Here is a 21,829-nt window from a genome sequence, read left to right on the forward strand (position 1 = left end):
TTCTCTTCTCTATGCTTCTCTTGTCTCGCGTGGCTATGGAGGATGGAGCTTGTTGGAGAGGGATTGAGGTTGCTTGAGCTTGCCTCAAGGATCGTTGAGCTACCGGCATGCACCGGAGAGGAGGGTACTCTATCGGGCATCAAGGTAAGCTCACTACACCCCATAGGTAGGGAGGGCGTGTCGGCTATGTGAGAGGTAGCCATAGCCACTCGGCTTGAAACGCTTGACCAATAAGCAGTCCGTAGGTCTCGGGGGTTGAGTTTGAAGCTCCCTTCAACCATGGTGGTGGAGGTCAAAAAAATATAGGGATGAAATAAGTGGACTATGTGAAACAAGAAATGGAGGTTTCCCAGAAAAGCTCGCTTCTTGCCCTTCCCTGCATCAATTAGGGAAAAGCTTGTGATGTAACAAAAAGGTTAAGCTGTGACCTAAGGGGAGTGGCATGTATCACTTTATATGATTGCACTCTAATGATGAATTTATTGTTGTGGGTTGCATCTTTTTGGAAGTAATTCAAATAATATTGTTTTGTTTTTGTCCTTTGAAGAAAAGCCTAATTGTTTTGGGAAGGCAATGGCCTCCCTAGCCTGGATGAGTTGGTTGACTCTTATGGATATTCAAGTGATTGCTTCATTGAAAAGTAAATGTTTTCCTAGCTAATAGGCTAATTACATTGGTTGTGTACTTGTAAAAAATTTATTGTGCCCTTATGGGCGGATATATAGTTAAACATTAAACCTTCCCCAAGGTTAATAGTAGGAGCCCTTTACCAAGGGCTTGGATTTGACCACGCTAGGGGCTAGGATTGTCCCTAGATGTAAGATGTCTCTCCATAGAGAGGGTGTTAGGCTAAGAGGTGATAAGGGTGCCAAGGGAGCTTTGGTGGTAACTCCCTTGGGTTTGTCGAGGACCAACTTAACCCTTAAGAGCCCAAGGATGGACTTCTTAGAAGGCCTTGATGCTAGATAAGGACAGATTGGTGGATTGTGTGCTAGAGATTTAGACACGAGTCTTGAGTTAAGGGATGGAATGCTAGGTTGGCATTGTACCTTGGAGAAGGTGCATAATAAATATACTATTTGTAACTACTTTCAAATGATTGTTTAACATTGTCTTTGTGTTTGTGATAATAAATTATGTGAAGAAACAAGTGTTTAATGGTTAATTAAGGAAGTTGCCTTTCCATATCAAGCATAAATGTGTTAGGATAATTAGATAACCAAACACACCCTCAAGAAAAGCACAAGGGCAAGATCCCTTGACGGATCCATCCTATGGATGGGTGGTCTTAGTGAGGTAAGAGTTCTCCTTCAATGTGATGTAATTAGGAAAGGCTAAGTATTGGATTGCCTAGCGTGCTATCTTAGATCTTGATCAATGTTGTTTTAGGGGATTGTATTCAAGACTATACCCTATGAATAGAGGGGTTGATGCATATAGCTCCCCCTCGTTTCTCACTCTCTTTGAACCAAGAGCAACATTAATCTACTTTGTTTTGAGTTGACTTGTGATGCAATGGCTCAAGGACCTATAAGGTGGTAGGTGACCTTAACATTGAATTAGGAACCCGACAATCCTTATGGGTTATGGCAAAAACCTTCTATTGTGGGGTGGACTTGAGAGAACCTTGACTTATTCTAGGAGTATCAAGTGACGTTGCTTACGATAATCTCTTGATGGGCCTCTAAATTGTGCCATTGAGGCTCTCAATTGGGCACATTATATTTTCGAGGGTGGGTTATTGCCACTTTGGCTGACTTGGCTATAATTTCCTTATTTTTGCTTAAGATATTTACCCCAGCTTCCTTGTGTACAACAAGATCTATGATAGGCCAAGATCTAGAGGATCGTGTCACTTACTTGCTCTACTCTCAGATGCTCGTACAAGCAATTTTACTATGCATAGTGGTAGTGGTCTTCTAAACCAACCTTCCTCACTCACCTTAAAGTCAACAACCACTAAGGTGTCTAATTTATGTCTTTCTTGGTACCTTTGCATAACTTCTTCATGATTCTCATCTTCTTCTTGGTGGTAGGAGCTCAAGGGGAAGAAGGCATTCAATCGCCTTCTAAGACAGTGCTCTCAATGTTTGTATCATGGTAGCATGTAACTCTTTATGTTCTTGATTCTCACGATCCTTCTTCCTCAAATGATGGAGCAACTCCTCCTTTATTTACTCTATAGACATTAGACTAATTTCAAGGATTTGCTCATGATCTTGATTCTCATGATGCTTCTCATGATCCTTCTTCCTCAAATGATGGAGCAACTCCTCCTTTATTTACTCTATAGACATTAGACTAATTTCAAGGATTTGCTTCATGCTATGCAAAGTTCCAAAAATCAGCCCTATTCGAGCCTTAAGTCCCTCTAGATCTTCTATCTATGGAGTGCAAACCAACATTGTAGCTTTTTTAAAAAGTGTCTACTACTTAGCCATGACATATTTATATGCTTCCAATTAGACATCGTGTTTGACTTTCGCTATACAATGCTACTCTTAAGACTTGGATATCTTAAGTTAAATTGTCTCAAACAGCCTCCTGGTCATATTTTCTACTAATGTATCAATTGGCAATTTGTTTCTAACAAATGTTTTCACATCTCCTTCACTTCTTCCCCCGAGCCTTAAGTTTTGAGTCCTTCTCTTTAAGTGTTGGTGCGGAGCTATTGTACTTGATCATTGGATTCCACAAGGAACTTCTTGTAGTCATCATGTATTTCATCCAGTCTTTTATGAAGTTCCTATTTGGCCTTTATTACCTTTGCTTTATCTCTTTTGAATTCTATACACAACCACTCTAGAGCTCCTTATCTACCTATTGTGCGTTGTTCTATAGGGGGACTCATGTGTACTCTTGGAGGATTCATTGCGGCATGGTTTATCTTCTTGGTTTATAGTGATGGCTTTTGGTGGAGGTTTTGCTTTGATAAGCTCACTGATTTGTACCTTCATGTTTCCTATTTGTGGCATTAATTTGTGAATGGTTGCTAAATCAAAAAATTGTGATTCTCATGTCACCTTCCCCTTCTTAGAGCTCTCCTCTTTTTTAAACTAGAATGTTAGCTACTTTGTATGGGTGTTCTTGTGCATTGCCTCTTAAATAGTTTGCTTTGCTTGGTGGGGTAGTTAGGTTCGAGGTATCATCATTTTATCCTTGAGCTTCCTATCTCCGTGATACTTCTTCAAGACTCCAAACTTACGCTCATGACTTGTCTTTTTAACTTCTTGGAAGGCCCCATGTCTTCTCACTTTCTTTCTATATATAAATCTCTCTCTCCCCTGACCTCCTTCCTCTCTCTCTCTATGTCTTTCTCTCTCCATATATATATATATATCTCTTTCCCTCTCACTCCCTATCTTCTTTCTCTCTCTCTCTCTCTCTCTTTCTTTCCTCTCTCTCTCTCCCCCCTAGTACTATCTCTCTTCTTCTTCTATCTTTCCTCTCTCCTATACTTATCTATTCTCCTTATTTTCTTCTTCTATTTTTTCTCTCTCTTCTTCTCTTCTCCTCTCTTTCTTTTAGACCCTCCTCTTTCTTCCCTTCTTCTCCTCCTCTTCTTCCTATCATACCCTCCTATTATTCTCTATCCCTCCCTTCTCCCTCTCCCTCTCCCTCTCCCTCTCCCTCTCCCTCTCCCTCTCCCTCTCCCTCTCCCTCTCCCTCCCTCCCTCCCTCCCTCCCTCCCTCTCTCCCCCTCTGTGTGCGTGTGCGTGTGTGTGTGAAAAAAAATTTGTGGGTCAAATAATAGCTTTTTTAAGCCTTAGCTAAGGCTTTACATAGCCATTAAAAAGGCTTATTAGCTTCTTCCCTGCTTGTTGCATATGGCCGATTGACTATTAGAATTCTCCTACTTGACAATGAGCCCAAGGAAATTCTTCAACATTGAATTGTATGGTCATAAGGGATCTTAGTGAGTTTGAGTGTTTGAATCAAGGGGGAGATCATTTTGAGGTGGCGATGGATTTGCTAATTGACAGCAATAATGATAGACTCATATTTTTGAATTTTTTAAAAATAAAGGTCTTTAAATCCTTTAAACTCCACCCTTGTAAGCCCTTATTCCCATGTAGGCTCTTGGGCATCACAAGAAATAACATAAAGGTATGAGAAGCTCTTTGCTACTCACATGAAAAATGAGAGGGTGGATCCCTTCTATTGCCCCTATCCATAGAGATATAACAAAGAGTATGCAAAAAGAAAACATGGTAGGTACAACTTTCCTAGGATTCCAAATATAATAGACACACATACAAATAAGGCCTACTTGTTTTAGCCCATAGACCTAGTGCCATCATTTAGCCATTTTGTGAGATATTTCACCGATTGCCTAAACCCCTCCTTCATCACAATGTGTAATTGCCTCAAATTGATGATAAAGTTGTTATAACAACTAGTTACACCATATGAAGATGGGCTTCTGCCCCACTATTTTTTGACATAAATGCAAATATTGATCTTGTAGTGATGGTTTGACTTCACCTTAGAGTAGTGCTATTACCTACAATTTGTGTACAATTACTAGAAGACACAGTGGATAGTACATTTTCTAAGTGTACATATCCATTCTTCCTTGAGTCGTCTATACAACTACATGAATCCATAAAAGAATATCTCCTAAGCAAAGGATACCTCACTACCTCCATGTTGGCAAAAGGAAGCTACACTTAAAATGAATAAGGAGGTGTAGTGATGTATGGAATGAAGAGAAACTCTGCTACTTGTTACTAAAAGAAATTAAGTATAAGTGGAACATAGGGAATGCAAAAGTCTAGCGGGTGAAGAAATAATACATGCTAAGAAAGTTGATTGACTGACGTTTATGTTGTTAAGGCTATCCCAATGATTGAATGGATTAAGTTTGAAAGTGATCAACATTGAGTGACTCTAGGAAGCCTAAGGACTTCCCCAAAAGTGATGATAGACATATTTTCAAGATTAATGAACACTTGAAATAATAGTACCCACACACCAAACTTCAAACATGGAAGAGGAGGGCCAAGAAGATATTGGTGCACATGCCCTCAAGAAGGCTAAACTTGGTCTCATGGAGAATAATTATGAACAAATACTCTACCAATGTGAGACTAAGTAAGTCAGGGAAGATATATGGCCTATACGACTTGTGCAAAAGGCATGAGGAGTCTACCGCATACCTCTTTTGGGACAGTCACACTACAAGGATATAGGGGAGTAGTGATGGGAAGTTGCGATGCATATTAGTGGTGTCGCTATTTGCATCACAAATACGATGCAAATAGCGACGATACTCAGATAAAAAAAAAGTGAGAGAAACCCGAGCGCGGCATTTTGCCACAAAGAGTGAAAGAGAGAGCGAAAGAGATCGTGCATTTGTGAGGGAGAGGGAGAGGAAGAGAGAAAGAGAGAGAAGGAGAGCTTCTCATTGCCGCCGCTGTCTCCATCACCATTTGTGAAGAAGAAGAGGAAGTGCACAAAGGAAGAAGAGGGGCCGTCACGAAGAGGAGACGAAGAATCCATTCTCAAGCCTTTGCAGTGAGTACATTGCCCCCTCTTGGCTTGTTCTTATTCTTCCTTCTTTTCTTTTGTTTGTTTTTGTTGAGAATGAGGTACATTGAGGATGAAAGAGAGGAAATGAGAGAGGGAGAAGAAGAAAGGAAAAGGAAGAGGGCATGAGAGAGAAAGAATAAACATGAAAGATAACAAAGAATGTAAGAAAGAGAGAGAGGGAGGGAGGAGAATGAGTAAGAAAACACGAGGGGTAGAGAGAATCGAAGAGAGGATTTGTCACGAAGAGGAGACGAACAATCCATCCTCCTCTTGGTTTGTTCTTGTTCTTTCTTCTTTTTTTATTTGTTTTTTTTTAGAATGAGGTGCATTGAGGGAGAAAGAGAGGAAATGAGAGAGGGAGAATAATAAAGGAAAAGAAAAAGAGAACAAGAAAGAGAGGTTTTTGTATAGTTTAGGGATATAGATTTATAGATTTATCTATTAGTTAGTTAGTTTAGTTAGATACTTTTCTTTAAATTTTTTAGATTACTGATCAATGAGAGAGAGAGAGAGAGAGAGAGAGAGAGAGAGAGAGAGAGAGAGAGAGTGAGAGTGAGAGAGAGAGAGGTTTGTATTGTTTAAATTGTTATCTACTTAAATAATTGATTAGTAAGGTGTTAGTAGGTTTGTATACAATTAGTAAGTTTAGATTTATAAATTTCTAGCCATGATTTCTAGTTGATTTAAAGAGAGAGAGAGAGGGAGGGAGAGAGGAGAATGAGTGAGAAAACACAAGGGGGTGATAGATTTATAGATTAATCTATTAGTTAGTTAGTTTAGTTAAATACTTTGCTTTAAATTGTTTAGATTACTGATCAATGATTGAGAGAGAGAGAGAGAGAGAGAGGTTTGTATTGTTTAAATTGTTATCTATTTAAATAATTGATTAGTAAGTTAGCAGGTTTGTTTACAATTAGTAAGTTTAGATTTATAGATTTCTAGCCATGATTTCTAGCTAATTTAGAGAGAGAGAGAGAGAGAGAGAGAGAGAGAGAGAGAGAGAGAGAGAGAGAGAGAGAGAGAGAGAGAGAGAGAGAGAGAGAGAGGAGAATGAGTGAGAAAACACAAGAGGTGGGAGAGAAACAAAGAGAGGGTTTGTCACGATGAACAATCCATCCTCGTCTTGGATTGCTCTTGTTCTTTCTTCATTTTTTTTGTTTGTTTTTCTTGAGAATGAGGTGCATTGAGGGAGAAAGAGAGGAAATGAAAGAGAGAGAGAGAGAGAGAGAGAGAGAGAGAGAGAGAGAGAGAGAGAGAGAGAGAGAGAGCAGAAGAAGAAAGGAAAAGGAAGAGGGAATGAGAGAGAAAGAATAAACATAAAAGATAACAAAGAAATTGGGAGAGAGAGAGAGAGAGAGAGGGAAGGAGAGAGGAGAATGAGTGAGAAAACACGAGGGGGTGGAGAGAAACAAAGAGAAGGGCAGGAAAGAGAGAGAGAGAGAGAGAGAGAGAGAGAGAGAGAGAGAGAGAGAGAGGGAGAGAACATAAAATGAAGAGTGCAAAGAAAGGTGCAAAGAAAGGGGGAGAAAACCAAGACTTTAGTTGACATTAATTTTGTTGAGTTATAAGAGAAGAAATCCCTTCTCAAACAAATTAAGAAAGAAAAAGAGAATGAGAACAAAAACCAATTGTTTGTCATAACGTAGATGAAATGGAAAACGATGATGGTCATGATGTTCAAGATCGCGAGGCGTATCTTAATCAGTGTGTCCCGTGTCCTTGCTCTTAATGCAAGCTAGCAATTAGACGAAAGTGTTGCTTGTCTATAGAATACATATGACGGTTCGACGAGTTTCAATCGGAGATAATTGATCATGCGATCTCATACTTTGAGCAAACGATAAGAAAAATGTGTATCAATCATGCCTTATGTTATTTTCACAAACTACTTGAATATCATATACAAAAACATTAGACGTGGTCGTGTAATATTTATATAGGGAGGTGACATCTCATCCCAAGGAGGAATGCACCTATTGCGGCCAGTTAGAAGAGTTCATGGGCGTGCGATGGATGGAGTGCTTAAGCCAATCCACCACTTGGAAGGCATAACCCAGTCTATATCATCAATACTAGAGAAGACATGTAGTCTTTCAGACTTTCCTACAATCTTGGAGCCTAAGATGAAGGCAATGATCGATGCATTGATACCCATGGATATCGAGACATCTGATCCGCTGAGAGAGGAAACATCCATATCATTATATGATGGGTGCCGAGTATCTCGCTTGAAGATGTTGCTTGCACTCCTAAGTGTGTTAAGCAAAATATGAGTGGAGTGATGTGAGTGTGACCGAGTTGTTCAGGTACCTTCTACGTACACTTTGTTGATTTCTTTTCGGCACCATTATAGAAAACAATTGTGCTTTTTCAAGGTGTTTTATTGTTTCAGGTTGCTAAAGTATCATATATTACCACTTGAAAATATCATGCCTAAGTCTCGTGATGATGCATGACATGTTTTACGAAAGCTTGGCATAGACTACAATAGCATCCATGCATGTGTCAATGATTGTGTGTTGTTTCGAGGAGAGTACGAGACTATGGAGACATGTCCAAAGTGTGGTACTCACAGGTATCGATAGAACTTGCAATGGCAAACCATCCCTCAGAAAGTTCTTAGACAATTTTCACTTATCCCCTATATATGTCACATATTTCGTATGTCGGGCATGGCGAGCTTGACAATGTGGCATGTGCATAATAGATCCACTGATGGAATCCAATGAATATCAGTGGATTCACGCGTATGGAGCCACATTGACTCTGCCTTTCCACTCTTTGCATAAGAGTCAAGGAATCTTCGGCTCGGTCTTGCTATGGATGGTGTTCGACCTTCGCTAAACTTCTTACAGTGTGTGGCATGTAGTCCTTGTTAACTACAACATCCCGCCATGACTTTCTACGAAGAAAGGACACCTGATCCTTAGCTTGCTCATTCTTGGCCGCTACAAAGTCAAGAATATGGATGTCTATCTCCGTTAATTAGTCAATGAGCTTAAGATTTTATGGGAGGAGGGGGTTGTCGTGGAAGATATGAGTAAGCGCTATGGGCGACAGTCCATCAATATATGAGCCATTCTCATGTGGACCATGCATGACTTTCCAGGATTTGGGGGGTGCTAAGGTAAGTAGGCATTCGTTCTCGTTAGTCATATCTATCATAACTAGTTCAAGTTTGTATTCGCTAAATAGAGGTGTTGGGATAGGTCTGGTTGCCTCAGGTTATCATGCATGTCCATTGTGTGGGCTATAGTTATACTCCCAAAGGTCACAAACCATGAAGAAGATGGTATATCAAGGACACACCTCTTTCTTACATGAGGGTCATGAACTGAGGGAAGGTTTTCTTGGATGACCTCCAGCATGAATGAACACCCAAAGCTAGTACGAGTTGAAAATGGTCCACATGGAGTCGCATCTAAACAAAATGCGATGGTTCTCGATTTTCTACGAGTTGCCGTATTGGACCCAATTACAGATCAATCACTTGTTGGATCCCATGCATATTTTTAAGAATGTGGGCAGCTTACTGTGGGATTACATCATAGGAAAGAGAGACATTGCAGGGGCACAAATGTAGACATACCCCAAAGGGGTATGGATACCTTGTAGATGACAGGACATAAGTTGTGATCATGAATGATGAGGGGAGGAGGGTGATCGCTCATATGAGAGAGTTGTGCCAACAATTTTTTTGGCACAACGTCTTGGACCATTGGAAGAACATACTCGAGAGGAGCAATGACTACATAGTAGCATTCTTGCATGAGGAGTTTCTAGTATCCACTGCGGCAGATAGGTTTTCCACAAGCTGGATGATGGAGTACATGCGTGCATACATGTCACATAGATTATCGAACACACGCAAGGCACTTAAGAGTGGCATACCAAAGTCCGAGTGGCTAGACGCAGATGACTGGCGTAGACTCAGGGAGGAGACTACAGATTCTCTAGGACGTTGGAGACAGCAACGCGAGGCAGCGAGGGCACGATTGGAGGCAGGGGTGATTCATCATCTTGGGAGGGCGGCCACCGAACTTATCTGGAAGGCTTTGTAAGTTTTTCTTTTGTTCTTCTCGCTTATTTTTTTGTAATATCACTTGTACTGACAATCCTGTTTCTAACAGTTGTATTTTGTTTTCTTTGTAGCACTCCATTACAAACTACGATCTCACTGGCCTAGAGACTCGATATGCAGAGAGACATAGTCTCACTATATTGATCAATAGATTATATGCCCGCGGCGGCCCAATAAGTCACTCATCTTTCTTGTCAGTAGTTACTATTTTTATTAAAATGCATTATGTAGGGTGAACTTATGTGTAGTTTTTTTTTTTTTACAGAGTCCATTTGATGCTCCTTTGCGTCGAGATGAGCTTTCTGATGGCGAGGATCTATAGCTCGTGCTTGGATTCATGGAGCGCACATCCTCTTCCTTTTTGGTCCTATGATTTATGTAGGCATTTTCTATGCACTATATTATTATCATCCTTTGTATCTTGCCATGATTCCATGAGCTTTCATTCAACAATCTTATATTTATTTTATGTATCAGTCTTGTGGGTTCAAGTGTATTTTGCCTTCATTTTGACGACCATTGTACACTTTATATGCAATCCATTTGTAGAATATAAATACAACACATAGTGCTATATTACCACAAAATTTTTCTCTGTAACAGTCTATTAGTGTCACACATTTACTATATGTGTCGCTATTGATATCCCAATGTGCATTGCAAACTTTCGCTATTGGCATCGCTATTTATGACACAAATAACGACGCAAATAGCAATGCCAATAGCGACGACAATAGCAACGGTTCTATGGAGACACCAATACCGATGTGTTTAGCGACTATGGGGACAATTTTTTTGGTGAACATTTTCGTCGCTTTGAACGTTGGTATGAGGCATGTATCTTGTAGTGAGTGTAGAAGTCCAAATATTGTCTTGCGTTTAGAGGTTTGTGCAATTTTGGATCCCTATATGAAATACAATGTATACGGCCTTAATCAATGCTAGCTAAGCCTTTGGTTATGAACTAACTCCACCTTTGGCTACAAATTGACCTTACATTTGGTGGTGGTTGGTGTGAACATTTTTAATTAATATACATGCAAATTATAAAAAAGAATTCTACTATGCCTTTAGCCTTCATTCTTGCTTCTTTGATAGACCCCTCTCGATAAAATACATTTGTTCTCTTTACTTCGTTACCCAATTAATATTTGAGCAATGTAGTCCCTCCTCTCTATATGAGCACAACAATGCCTTATAGATTTATAGAGGAGGCAAAGAACTTAGCCACCCTACAAGCAACTACAAGAAGGCACAAAGAGAGAACAATGTGCATGACATATAGCAAGAGAAGAAAGCAATGGTTTGCCCAAAAAGTCTTCTTCCAAACTCTAGTGTGACTCATTGCTACCAGTGTAGTACTTACTTTATGGGGTGGTGAGACAATCGACATCAACTCTTTCCCATGCATGTTGAATTAGCAATGGGCCCATCCCCTATAGGTCATGTGTACATCCCATCATTGAAGGTTCTAATAGCCCTTGCCTTTTTAGTAGGTTGTGTTTGTTTTCTAGACCGATTCCTAAGGTGATTTACTACACAAAATTGAGTTCACTTTCTTGGCCGATTCCCAAGGTGATTTATTACACAAAATTGAGTTTACTTTTTAGAAAAATACAACTACTAGGATGTGATTTGCATTAAAGGGTTAGATGGAGACAATAGATCCCAACTCCCAAGTACCATTATGATACACTTGGAGATAGTCTCAAGGCATCTTAGAGCCTAGATATGTGCATGTCAATTGACTTATGCAAGCTAAGGTAGCATAGATTTAAATGTGTGCGTATAGGTCTTCCTTCAAGTTAGTCGGCTTATCAACATGCCAGTGGGACTCTTTGCAAGTGAAGGGAGCACCCTCTACAAACGAGGGTAATACCGTAACTTTGTGAAGTTATCTTGACGTGGTGATCATCCAGTCATTGATCGGCTCAGATTTGACCTCTCTCTCTCCTTCTCACTCCAAATTTGGTGACATCTTTCACCTCCTCAATCTCTTTTGCTTAGCTCATCAACTTGTGCATGGACCTTTAACTTTCACAAAACAGGCTTAAGCCGAATACACACCGGGCTATGGACAGATGCAAGGTGGAAAAAGAGGTGTCCATTGCCCTACGTGTCAAAACGCTATTGGGCCCGATTTTTACAGATGGTGGACACTTCTGGGCAGGGGATCTCCCCTATCCCGAAATTTGGGCGCGCCCAATGTACAAGACGACAACACATTTCTCCAAAAATTGGCCTATGGAATTGACAAGGATTGAATCCCCTACCACTTCCCTCACACCTCTCATTCATTACCAATGGGCCAACCTCCTTTTGATGCAATTCATGGGCGCAGTTTAGTGTGTAAACAAAATAATGGACAACTTACACCTCCTGTCTGTCCATAGCCCGGTGTGTAACCGGCCTTATACTTGCAAGTCTATAGACTTAGGCGTGGCGTGGCCTTAGTAGCTCACTCTTCACATTATTGGCTATTTTCAGAATTTCAACGGGCATTTTGGTGATTTTCCCAATACAAAAATCATTTGGCAATATTGAGGCACAGACCAAGGAAAGGTGGTGTAAGATGCATGGTGCTTGAATCATGAGCTGCTGATACCGATCCTGGAGACAGAGAGCAGCAGCATTACTAGCAGCAAAAGAATGGCGGCAGATCTCAGCGATGGTGCATTAGTGCTGGTGGTGGGGGGCTCAGGTTACTTGGGCCTCCACATTCTGCAGGCGTTCGCTTACCTCTCACCTGCCTTCCGCCTCGCCTTCACGTACTTCTCCCACCCCCCGCCCCCCGCCTTGTTTGCAGCCCTACCCAGTGTACGCTCCTACAGAGTAGACCTTCGATCGGGACAAGGCTTCCACAGCATTGCTGAAGATCTGGGTCCTGTGAGTTCTTCAGCTACTTCCTTGTTGATGCAAGACAGGTTCTCTTCCTCGCTGAGATTTTCCCTCATGTGAAATTAGTCATCCATGGATGTTCTTTATGTAGACAGTGGGCTCACTCTGACATTTGATGCAAGACAGGTCCTTGTATTTGTCCTTTTGTGAAATTAGGCATCTCACAAGAAGTTTTTAACATTTTTCCATGTGGAACAAGGGCCTTTTCCCCCTTGTTTTTCTCAATATCATGAGTGTCTGCCTGGGAGCCATGGCATAACTTGCTGGTACGCGGACGGGGGGCTGCCCGCTCCCACCCTGCCGACAGCCCCTTTCCTCCAACCATACCTGGGGTCCCTCCCTCATAGAAGCTTATGATGTTGTCATAATTCACAATGTGGGAATTATAGTGGGAAATTGTCCAAAACTTATTGTGTCTCCCACGCTGAATCTTTTCTTGTGTGAAATTAAGCATCCATGGATGTCCTAGATGTAGACAATAGGTTAGCTTTGAAATCTCTTGTGGGAGTGGATTGAGGGAGTGTCAAAGAGTGGCGTCCTCTATCTACAGATCCTGAGTGCAGAAAAGCTACCGACGATGATGCTAGTGCAGTAGATTGGAGCCAAGGGTGATGAAAGGGCAGCAGCTGTGGGCCTGTCAATGTGGTTGATGATAATACGGACCAGCTGGCAGCCAAAAGGTAGCCACCTGGAGCAGAATTCTGAGTAGGCAACTGCTGCATATGAGGATGCTGATGCTGGACAGCAGATTGGAACCAAAAGCACAGCCTCCAAGGTAGGGTGATAACTAGTGGCAGCAACTGGAGTGTGAAGGAGAGTGCTGAACGAGAAAACAAGGATTATAGGAGGCCACCAAAAGCTGGGCAGTACTATCTTGGGTTGGCAAGCTGCAACAGTAGTAGGGATTCCTCTAGCAGCTAGGTGCCACCTCAAGAAGCTGGACAAAACCTTCTAGATGTTGGTGAAAAGGGAAGTAGCAACTAATAGTAGAGGGAGAGCTGACGATGAAGGTAATGATGGTGGTGGATTGTGTGCACAATCTGATATTGAATGAGAAAGACACCTCAATCGGAAGAGCAATTGAAAATGATAGCTATCATGATAAGTGGAATGATGCCTGAAACTTGATCTCAGAAGAGAAGACACTATCTTTGTCTCCATGCTAATCAAGGATATAAAGGTAGATTTATCAAGTCAAGGACTGAAAATCCATGTCTTTAGCCTAGTTAGGACCGTTAGATTCCCTGTAATATCAATCCTTAAGTGAAATACAAAACCAAAAATGCATGTAGATGTGTCAAATGTAGATGCTTTTGGTATTTAGCTAAAGGTAGATGAATCTAAGTGTCATGAAGATGAGAAATTTGATGCTTTGCTTAGCATTTGATTAAATCTTAATCAAATGTGTAAATATGTGAGGTGCACATGTGATGTGCAAGTTAGCTATTTGACTATGATAGGCGAAGGACCTTGAGATGTTGGTGAGTATCAAGGGCAAAAGTTGTACTAAGTTATCATTGATAGATACTAGGTAGTACCTGGTGTTAGATTTTGGCCTAGAAGATCTTATTAGCCATTGATGTTAGTGGTGATATTAAGAAGTAGGCATTAATTAATTAATTAATGCCAATTCAGTGGCTAATAAATGCTTAGGAATACTTGGGTGCCAAATAGCCTAGCCAATTTAATTGTTGGCTAGTAAAACTATTTTTCTAAGCAAGAGTTAATAATTAAAATAATTTTGAAAATTAATTTAATTGGGCTGAAAAAATGGTTGAAAAATGCATTTAGAAGCTTGCCACTTGGCAAAACCTTTCCATGCAAGAGAAAAAGCTATTAGAGATTGGTGGAGCCTCCTTTCAACATTGTGGAGGTTGGGAGAGAGCTGCTGATGCAATTTTCTAGCAATTATGACAAGCCCAATCATCGGAGGCTGTCAAAGAGTTGCCCCCAACTGATTAGGAGCCTATTGGAGATAGATGACAGCCATGATAGGTTGTCCACAGTACCCAACCCACATGGACATGCACAAACTCACTCATGAACTGACAATATCTATTACTATATCATAGGCTAAGCCATACATTAGCATTTTTTCTCTATCTTATGCTACATACTTATTCACTTACTCTACTACACACACACGTAGTGAAACTAGCCTTCCTTCTCAACAAGGGTGGTAAATAACTTTATTAAGCACTAATTACAGCAAGCATAAAATTCACATGAATTGAAAATGCACATGTTACCACTTAATCTTGAATACTAGACACCCAATTGGCCCCAAAACTGGCATCCCTAGTAGTATTTCTTTAACTTGTGTTGCGAAAGGTTGAAGTACACTTATATTTAGCCTAATCTCCTTTGATTTTCAATAAATCTTGCTGTCCATAGCCACCATCAAACCTCCAAACCAATTTGCCCCTTGGTTTGCTTAGGGATTGACCTTCAATTTGCTCCTTGGATGACAAATTCTACCCCAAACTCATTTTGTCTAGCTGGCCTCTTGAAATTCTCTGAAATCCTCAAATTTTAGCTGTTGAGTTTCAAGTACTAGGCCCCAGTTTCTGAGGACTCTTCCCAGGGTGGTTGGTAAACCCTAATTTCTACTGTAAATTCGGGTTTAAATCAGCAAAAATTCTTCAAGTGCACCCTCGTGGACTGATTTTGGCTGAGATCTATTGAGGGAAGCTTTGAATTAGCTGAGAGAATAGAGAGGAAGCTAGAGAGAGAAATTTCAGAATTGATTGAAATTAAATGCTGCCCTGGTATGAATGGCTGATTGACTGCAACCCACCATCAATAGGAGCCCCACATGCAGTCACCTGCCCTTCTAGGCCCCAAATTTGCTATCACCTAAGGTGAGTCGTAACATGGTAGTCGAAGGGGAACCTTTCCACTTGTGATATGGGTTGCTAGATTTAGGGTGCTTGATTTATGGCCACTTGGAGTTTTTGTGCTGGTCGATTGCATTATTGATGACAGCTCATTAATGCTGGTCAACTGATCACATTTATGGCCTATTTATAGGCTGCTGCTCCCTCCTTTAGAGATCTTTAGCATACATCATTATCGTAGGTCGTGTTGCAGAGAGGGAGCTAGTGCTAGTGCCCACATAACTAGTGACTCACCATTGGTTTTGTACTATCTCGCCTTGGTATAGGGATTCCATTTCCAGAATATCTTTTTTTTTTTTGCAAATAAAATGTGGTTGATTATATTACTAAAAAAATTTGATTACAATGGAGTGCTTATGCTCAACAGACTAGCTGGAGCTAATGCAAAGTCACAAATACATTATGTATACAAGCCTCTCAGGGCGGTCTGGGGGGATGGGGGCAAGAAGCCATGGAGGGGGGGTGTATTGCCATCTGGGACTGCTTGCATGCATCATGAAAAACAGGTCCTGGCCATCCCACGTACGCATGAAATGACAACGGAGCTCTTGACTCGCCCTGGACTTGCCCTGCACCTGATCCCAATAGCCGTGGAGGGAGTGGATGATGGAGGTCCAGAGCTTTGCTAAGGTCGCCTGTACTGAAAGTCTCTCTCCGCCGAAAGCTTTCTGACACTGCGCCTTCCAGATATGCCATCTAGTAAGACTCCCTATGATCTTCCATACCTTAGAGCGGTCTGCTATGGGCTCCAGTATCTGGCGGATGGGTAGAGCCTCCAAACCGACCACTGCACATGACCCTGCCTCGATGATGAATATCATGTCCTGCATCCCGGTCTCACACAGAAGGTGACGGCCCTGGCTGATTGCCTGCCAATAGAATGCTCCCCATGAGATACATCCAAGGCTGGGTGCTATTCGGCGAAGGATGTGGCATGCTCCTCTCCACACAACCTGCCCCTTCTCACATGACCAAAGGCAGTGCTTTGGGGTTTCCTGAGGCTGCTGTGTGCAGTGCTTACAACCTCCCTCCTGGATCTGGGCAAGCCAACTTCCCACCACCAAGCCTCCATGTGCCACCAGCCATAAGAAATATGATACCCTCCTCGGTCTCCAGCTATCCCATAGGTGGTGCCAAAAAGTCCATCGGAATGGCTCCGTGATGCTGTGCTCCGCCCAGTGCCTACTCCGTGACGGCGCCCAATCCATATCCTCCTGCATCAGTACGTGCCTGCCAATCCTGGCAGTGTACTCCCAGAACCTCGGTGGCTTCTTGGCGACTGCAGTGGTTGGCCATAGCTACTCTCCTGGATTCCATTCCAGCTCATCAAGTGGTCTTCCCTCCCAGATCCAAAGGCGCCACTCCTTGAGCTCCTTCTAGAAAACATAGGGGTTGAATCGCCATGTCTTCCCCTGAAGGCCCACCACCCGAATCCTCCTCTACGAAAGGGCAGCTATCCCCTCATCCTACTGCCCTCTGTGAAGGGCCAGATGCCCCCTTCTCCTAAACGGTGAAGAAAGTCCCTTGTGGGGCGCCGCCCACTCTACTTGCCACCTGTAGGGAGATGCCTGTTGGTGAAAACCTAGCGGCCCATACCTCCTCGGGCTCTATCGGCTCTTATATCGGGGGAGCAAGCCACTCCAGAGTTATTACTGCGTCTATCTCCCTTCTCCTCAGCTCCACTCTCTGGCAGCCTGATACACGCTGCAACACCTCCTCGTTCGCCATCTTGTATACCTCCCGCCATGTCTTGATGGTACGAGCCGGGCCGGCCTCCCAACCAACCCACTGGATGTGGGGGTGCTCGCCAATCTGTGCCTCTTCTCGATCTTTGACCTGGGGGTTCCATATCACCGACTGATGATCTATCTCCTCTTGGCAGCTTGGGGGGCTCTGGATTATGGCCTTATGGAGGCCCTACCATACGCGGAGTAAGCTGCGTAGGAAAGGTGATCTGGGAGGGGTGATCTAGGCTGATGTGAAGATCCATCTCAGGGACGGCTTCCACTCACCGCCAAGTCTCGGTCTACAATCTTGAAGACCCTATTGCAATAAAACCTTCCAAGTCTGCCCACTTGGTGTGAGGCCGCGGACAAGTAGCTTGCCCAAGAGGGCCATACTCTAATACTCTGGGTCTATGATCCCAAGCCCTCCCTCTGACCGATGTTGTATGATGGTCGCCTACGCCACCTTGGCCCTGGAATCCATGGAGTCATCTGACCCTGACCAAAGGAAGTTTCATACTACGCAGTGAAGTTGCACTATGCAGGATGAGGAGAAGTACCAACACAAGGTGATATACCAGGCCGTCGCTAGGAGGACCTGGTTAACCACCAGGGCTTGGTTGGCTAGTGAGAGGGGAGCCGTGCTCTAGTAGGTCAGTTTTCTCCAAATAGAATCAAGGACAGGAAGAAATTGCTGGGCGGGAGTGATATCGAGTCCCACTTGGAACCCTAGGTACCGGACAGTCTGCCCTTTGCTTACCCATCTAAATCCTAGGTAGACGCCTCACTCCGTGCTAGAGTCTGGGTCTGTGAGGAAACCGACCGAGTTTTGCCAATTGATTTTCACTCCCGCTGCAAGATAGAATACCTCAAGAGCTAGCCTCACTCTCTCCAGCATCAAATCATCGTCCTCTATGTAGAGTGCTGTGTCATCTGCATACTCTGAGTCTAACAAATCAGTCTCCTCTCTCACTGGAAGTCAGAGGCCGTGTAATTCTCTCACACATGACCTGAGGAAATGGGACATCGCCTCTGCAAAGAGAAGGAACAGGTATGGGGCTAGGGGGTAGCCCTGCCGTACTGATCTCTCCAGCCGAAACTCCTCCCCACGCCTACCACCGATGAGAACCCTGTTGGTGGCTGATCTGTAAAGTGCGAAGACCCCGCGAATCCAAGCTTGGGGGAAACCAAACCTCACCATGGTGCCCTCTAGGAAGTCCTAGTCCACCCTATCGCAAGCTTTCTCGAAATCCAAGAGTAGTACGACTAGTCTCTGCCCACTGTGCTGAGCTCACTCTGTCGCCTCAAAGAAGGTGAATACATTGTCCAGGATGCTCCTATCCTGGACAAAGCCTGTCTGTGTGTCATGGATGATGTCTGGAAGCACAGTGCGTAGTCGCCTACCAATCATCTTTGCCAGTGCCTTATAGGCCACTGACAACAATGTGATTGGTCTCCACCACTGGGAAAGCTCCAACCGGTCCTTTGGGGAGAAGACTGATAAGGCTTGCCGAAAGACTCCCTGGCATCTATCCTGAAGTGAAGATCTCTTGGAAGGCCATTAGTAGGGGGTTCTTCACCACTTCCCAGTAGGTAGTGAAAAAGGCCTTAGAGAGGCCATCCTCTCCGGGGCATTTCTGCCCGTTCTGTGTATGGAAAGCTTTCTCTAGTTCCTTCTCTATGAAGGGGGCTAGAAGGGAGCGTCCATCTCCTCTGAGGGATGTGATCCCAAACCTGCTGTCTACATTGCTGCCCTCTAGTTGAGGTTGTCTCTTGCTAGAATAGGGGACTGTAGTAGTCAGTGGCAATCTCCATCACCTCGTTTGGGCTAGAACAAGTCCTCCCATACTGATCTGGAAGGCTGCGTATTTGCTCTCCTGAGGAGCGAGGCTGGAATATCTGGAAGAACTCCCTGCACATTGTATCTCCCTTTCGCGCCCAGAAAGCTGCTAAGGTGCGGAAAGAGAACTCTAAGCGCTTGTCCTCTAGGCCAGCAATGGCTACTCGCGCGCGCACGTCCTGTGCGTGGAGGGTGGGATCCCTTGGTGCCTCCTGTAATAATCTCTGCGTGGCTGCAAGGTCCGGCCGGAGTGCTCTCTCCTCCTCCCAGCTCTATTGCTTGGCCTATATGGCTGCCTCTTGGCAGATTCTGCTCGACTCGCGACTAGGGCCTCTACATCCTCCTTTGCGATCCGGTCCCTCCTGCCCCACTCCTTGGTCCAAACCTGCTTGATTTGGCTAGGGCCTCTGCAACCTCCTTTGCGATCCGGTCCCTCCTGCCCCACTCCTTGATCCAAACTTGCTCAATCTGTCTCGTCACCTTCTCCCTCCTATAGATCGAGTCAGGGATCCGACATGCTTGTGTGTAGGAAAAATGCTGGGGGATCTAGTGTCAGGAGAATTGGGCAATGATCGGACAATGTGGTGCTTGCCAACTGCCTAATCTGGCCTCCACGAGAGCCACCCCACTCTCCCACATAAAACCTGTCCAACCGCTCCAGCAGGACTCCACCTAGCTGCTTGTATCCCCAGGAGAAGTCTAGCGACCTCTCCCTCCTGTGGAAGGTAGGGTCTCTCCAGGCATTGCGTGCTCCTACTACCAGTAGAAAGACCTCCCATGCCTCTTGCTCCTCCCCATCCATGCCGTGGTAGTTTCTGCCTCTGCCCTGCTGGTCCTCCAAAGCTTCCAGCTTGTTGAAGTCTCCTCCAACGATCCAGGAGTCCACGTCTGGGAGTCCATCCGCGATCTCCCCCCAGAACCTGCTGTGTGCCCTAACCTTCGTAGGGGCATAGACATTGAGGACTCCAAGGCACGAGTCCCCAATATCCAATCTGATCCATAGAACCCTCTTTGCCACTATCGTCGTGTGATCTCGTACACAGGTGGTGAGACTCGGACCAATAGAGGTGCATATGTCTCCACTCCTGCTGTGGGCACCTATGGCGTGCTCCCAGTAGGTGTGCGAGCTGCTCGAGAGTATCTTCCCAACAACCCGCTGGGCCTGGGTGGGAGTGAGCTTGTGCTCCTGTAGAAGTAAGATGTCGATCCGTTCGGCAAGGGCAGACTGCAGCTCCCGCCGAAAAATCAACTTTCTGGAACCACGTGCCCCACTGTAGTGGAGACTATTCACATTCGAGGATGCAAGGTGTAAGCTCATGGGGAAACCTGCGACTAACCGAACAGGCGTCTGTTCGGTGTGGAGGCTGTTGATGAGGAGGAAAAACTATGGGGCATGTAGTACGCTTTGTCGCAGGTCTAGATGGCGAACTCCAGTCCCCCATGGTGGCCCTCGGCTGAACCAAAGGGGTGATATATGCTCCAGGTGGTACTATCAATGCGTCTATCAGCCATGCTGAGAGTCGTGACTCTATACACTGGTAGAGACGGGCCGCCTGTGCTAGGGGCCACTTGATCACATCCCTCCGAGCTCTCCACTCTGGGGGGGACTCGAAAGATCATGCTCAAGTGTGGTACCTCGGCTCCAGCCCACCAGTTAATGTCCATCATGCAACAAGGCCATCCACTGCTGTGCAAACAGTGCTAGTCCTTCTCCCATCCTCTGGGAGATGTGGTCCGCCACCTGACTCTTCAACTCCTTAATCTGTCATCATCCAATCCCCTGAGTGAGAGGACTGAAGGAAAAAGGTGTAGTTTGGTCCATCCAGTGGTGCTAGTAGATGGACCTTGGCTCTCCTTGACTTACGAACCACGAAGATCCCCACTTCTAGAGGTAGTGGGAACTCTCCGTGCTCCACAACTCTCAGATAGGACCATGGGCCACTGCGGAAGAATTCTTGTGGCAATAACTGTGCCTGTCTTGGGAAAGTGTGATGGGCGGTAGGGGCAGATGAGCTGGTGGCTGTGTGGGAGGGGGAACACTGCTGTTGCGAGGAGGATGTGGGTGTGTGTGGCTCATCGCCACCTATGGGAGGAGGGGGGTGGGTCTGGGGGGGATCTATTGAAATAGGTGCGGATTAGGGGGGGTGCTCGGCAGGGGGGGTGGTGGGGGGGGGGGGGAAGAGGATCGAGGGATGATCGGAGGTATGTGGCGAGTGTGGGGGGGGGGGAGGGACTGGTTGCCCTGGACGGGGGGATGGGCTGTGGGCCAGGGTCAATGGGGGGAGCCTGGGAGGTGGAGGGTGGGTGGGTGTGGGGGTTGTGGGATCTTAGGTGGGGTAGTGTGTGGCGTGGGTGGTGGCTGTGAGGGACTGCGGTCTTGCCGGATGGGGTGGGCGAGGGGGGGGGGGGCTATGGAGTGCGCTGCCAAGGGGGTGTCGTACGCCCTCTTGCTCCCTGCTGTCGGGGCTGTGTCTGAGAAGCTGGCTACAGCCCCCTTGCCTTTGCCCTCTCTGTCGTCTCTAGACCCGTGTGAAGCCGTCAGCGTCCACTTGCTGGCCTGTCGGCGGAGCTGCCTTGGCTTCGAAGCACGTACAATCTGTTGCATGATGCCCAAAGTCGTGGCAGCGCAGGCATTGCCCTGGTTGCCCAGTCATAATGACCTACTACCTAAAGGAATGACCTCCTGCCTCAATCTCCAGGAACTTTGGGATACTCTAATTTTCATGGCCACTCATACCTTTGGGACTCCTGCAGCTGTCACTGCATTCGCGAAGGAGGCAGGGAAACTATGCTGAAGAGTTGTCCAAAGTTCTCCACTAACTGGCGGTACTCTACTGCCTCTCCGGGGAAAAGTAAA

At 44.8% G+C, this 21,829-nt stretch overlaps 1 protein-coding gene across 2 annotated transcripts in view; it reads left to right on the forward strand.

The window, feature by feature from the left end:
* The first annotated feature begins 12,106 nt into the window (after nt 1–12,106).
* LOC148012275 (NAD(P)-binding Rossmann-fold superfamily protein) overlaps nt 12,107–21,829 on the forward strand; it is a 55,971-nt gene continuing 46,248 nt past the window's right edge. Inside the window, exon 1 of one of the 2 annotated variants that reach the window (XR_015689116.1) lies at nt 12,107–12,499. Coding sequence is in view for 1 of the 2 variants with exons in the window: in XM_087669529.1 (XP_087525655.1) it covers nt 12,263–12,499 (237 nt within the window). In the remaining variant the exon portion in view is untranslated. The remainder of the gene's footprint in view (nt 12,500–21,829) is intronic. The other variant, XM_087669529.1, reaches the window with a different exon arrangement.

This window comes from Lygodium microphyllum, chromosome 27 (genome assembly GCF_053477565.2).
Source record: "Lygodium microphyllum isolate KBCC chromosome 27, Lygodium_microphyllum_v1.1.10, whole genome shotgun sequence".
NCBI lineage: Eukaryota > Viridiplantae > Streptophyta > Polypodiopsida > Schizaeales > Lygodiaceae > Lygodium > Lygodium microphyllum.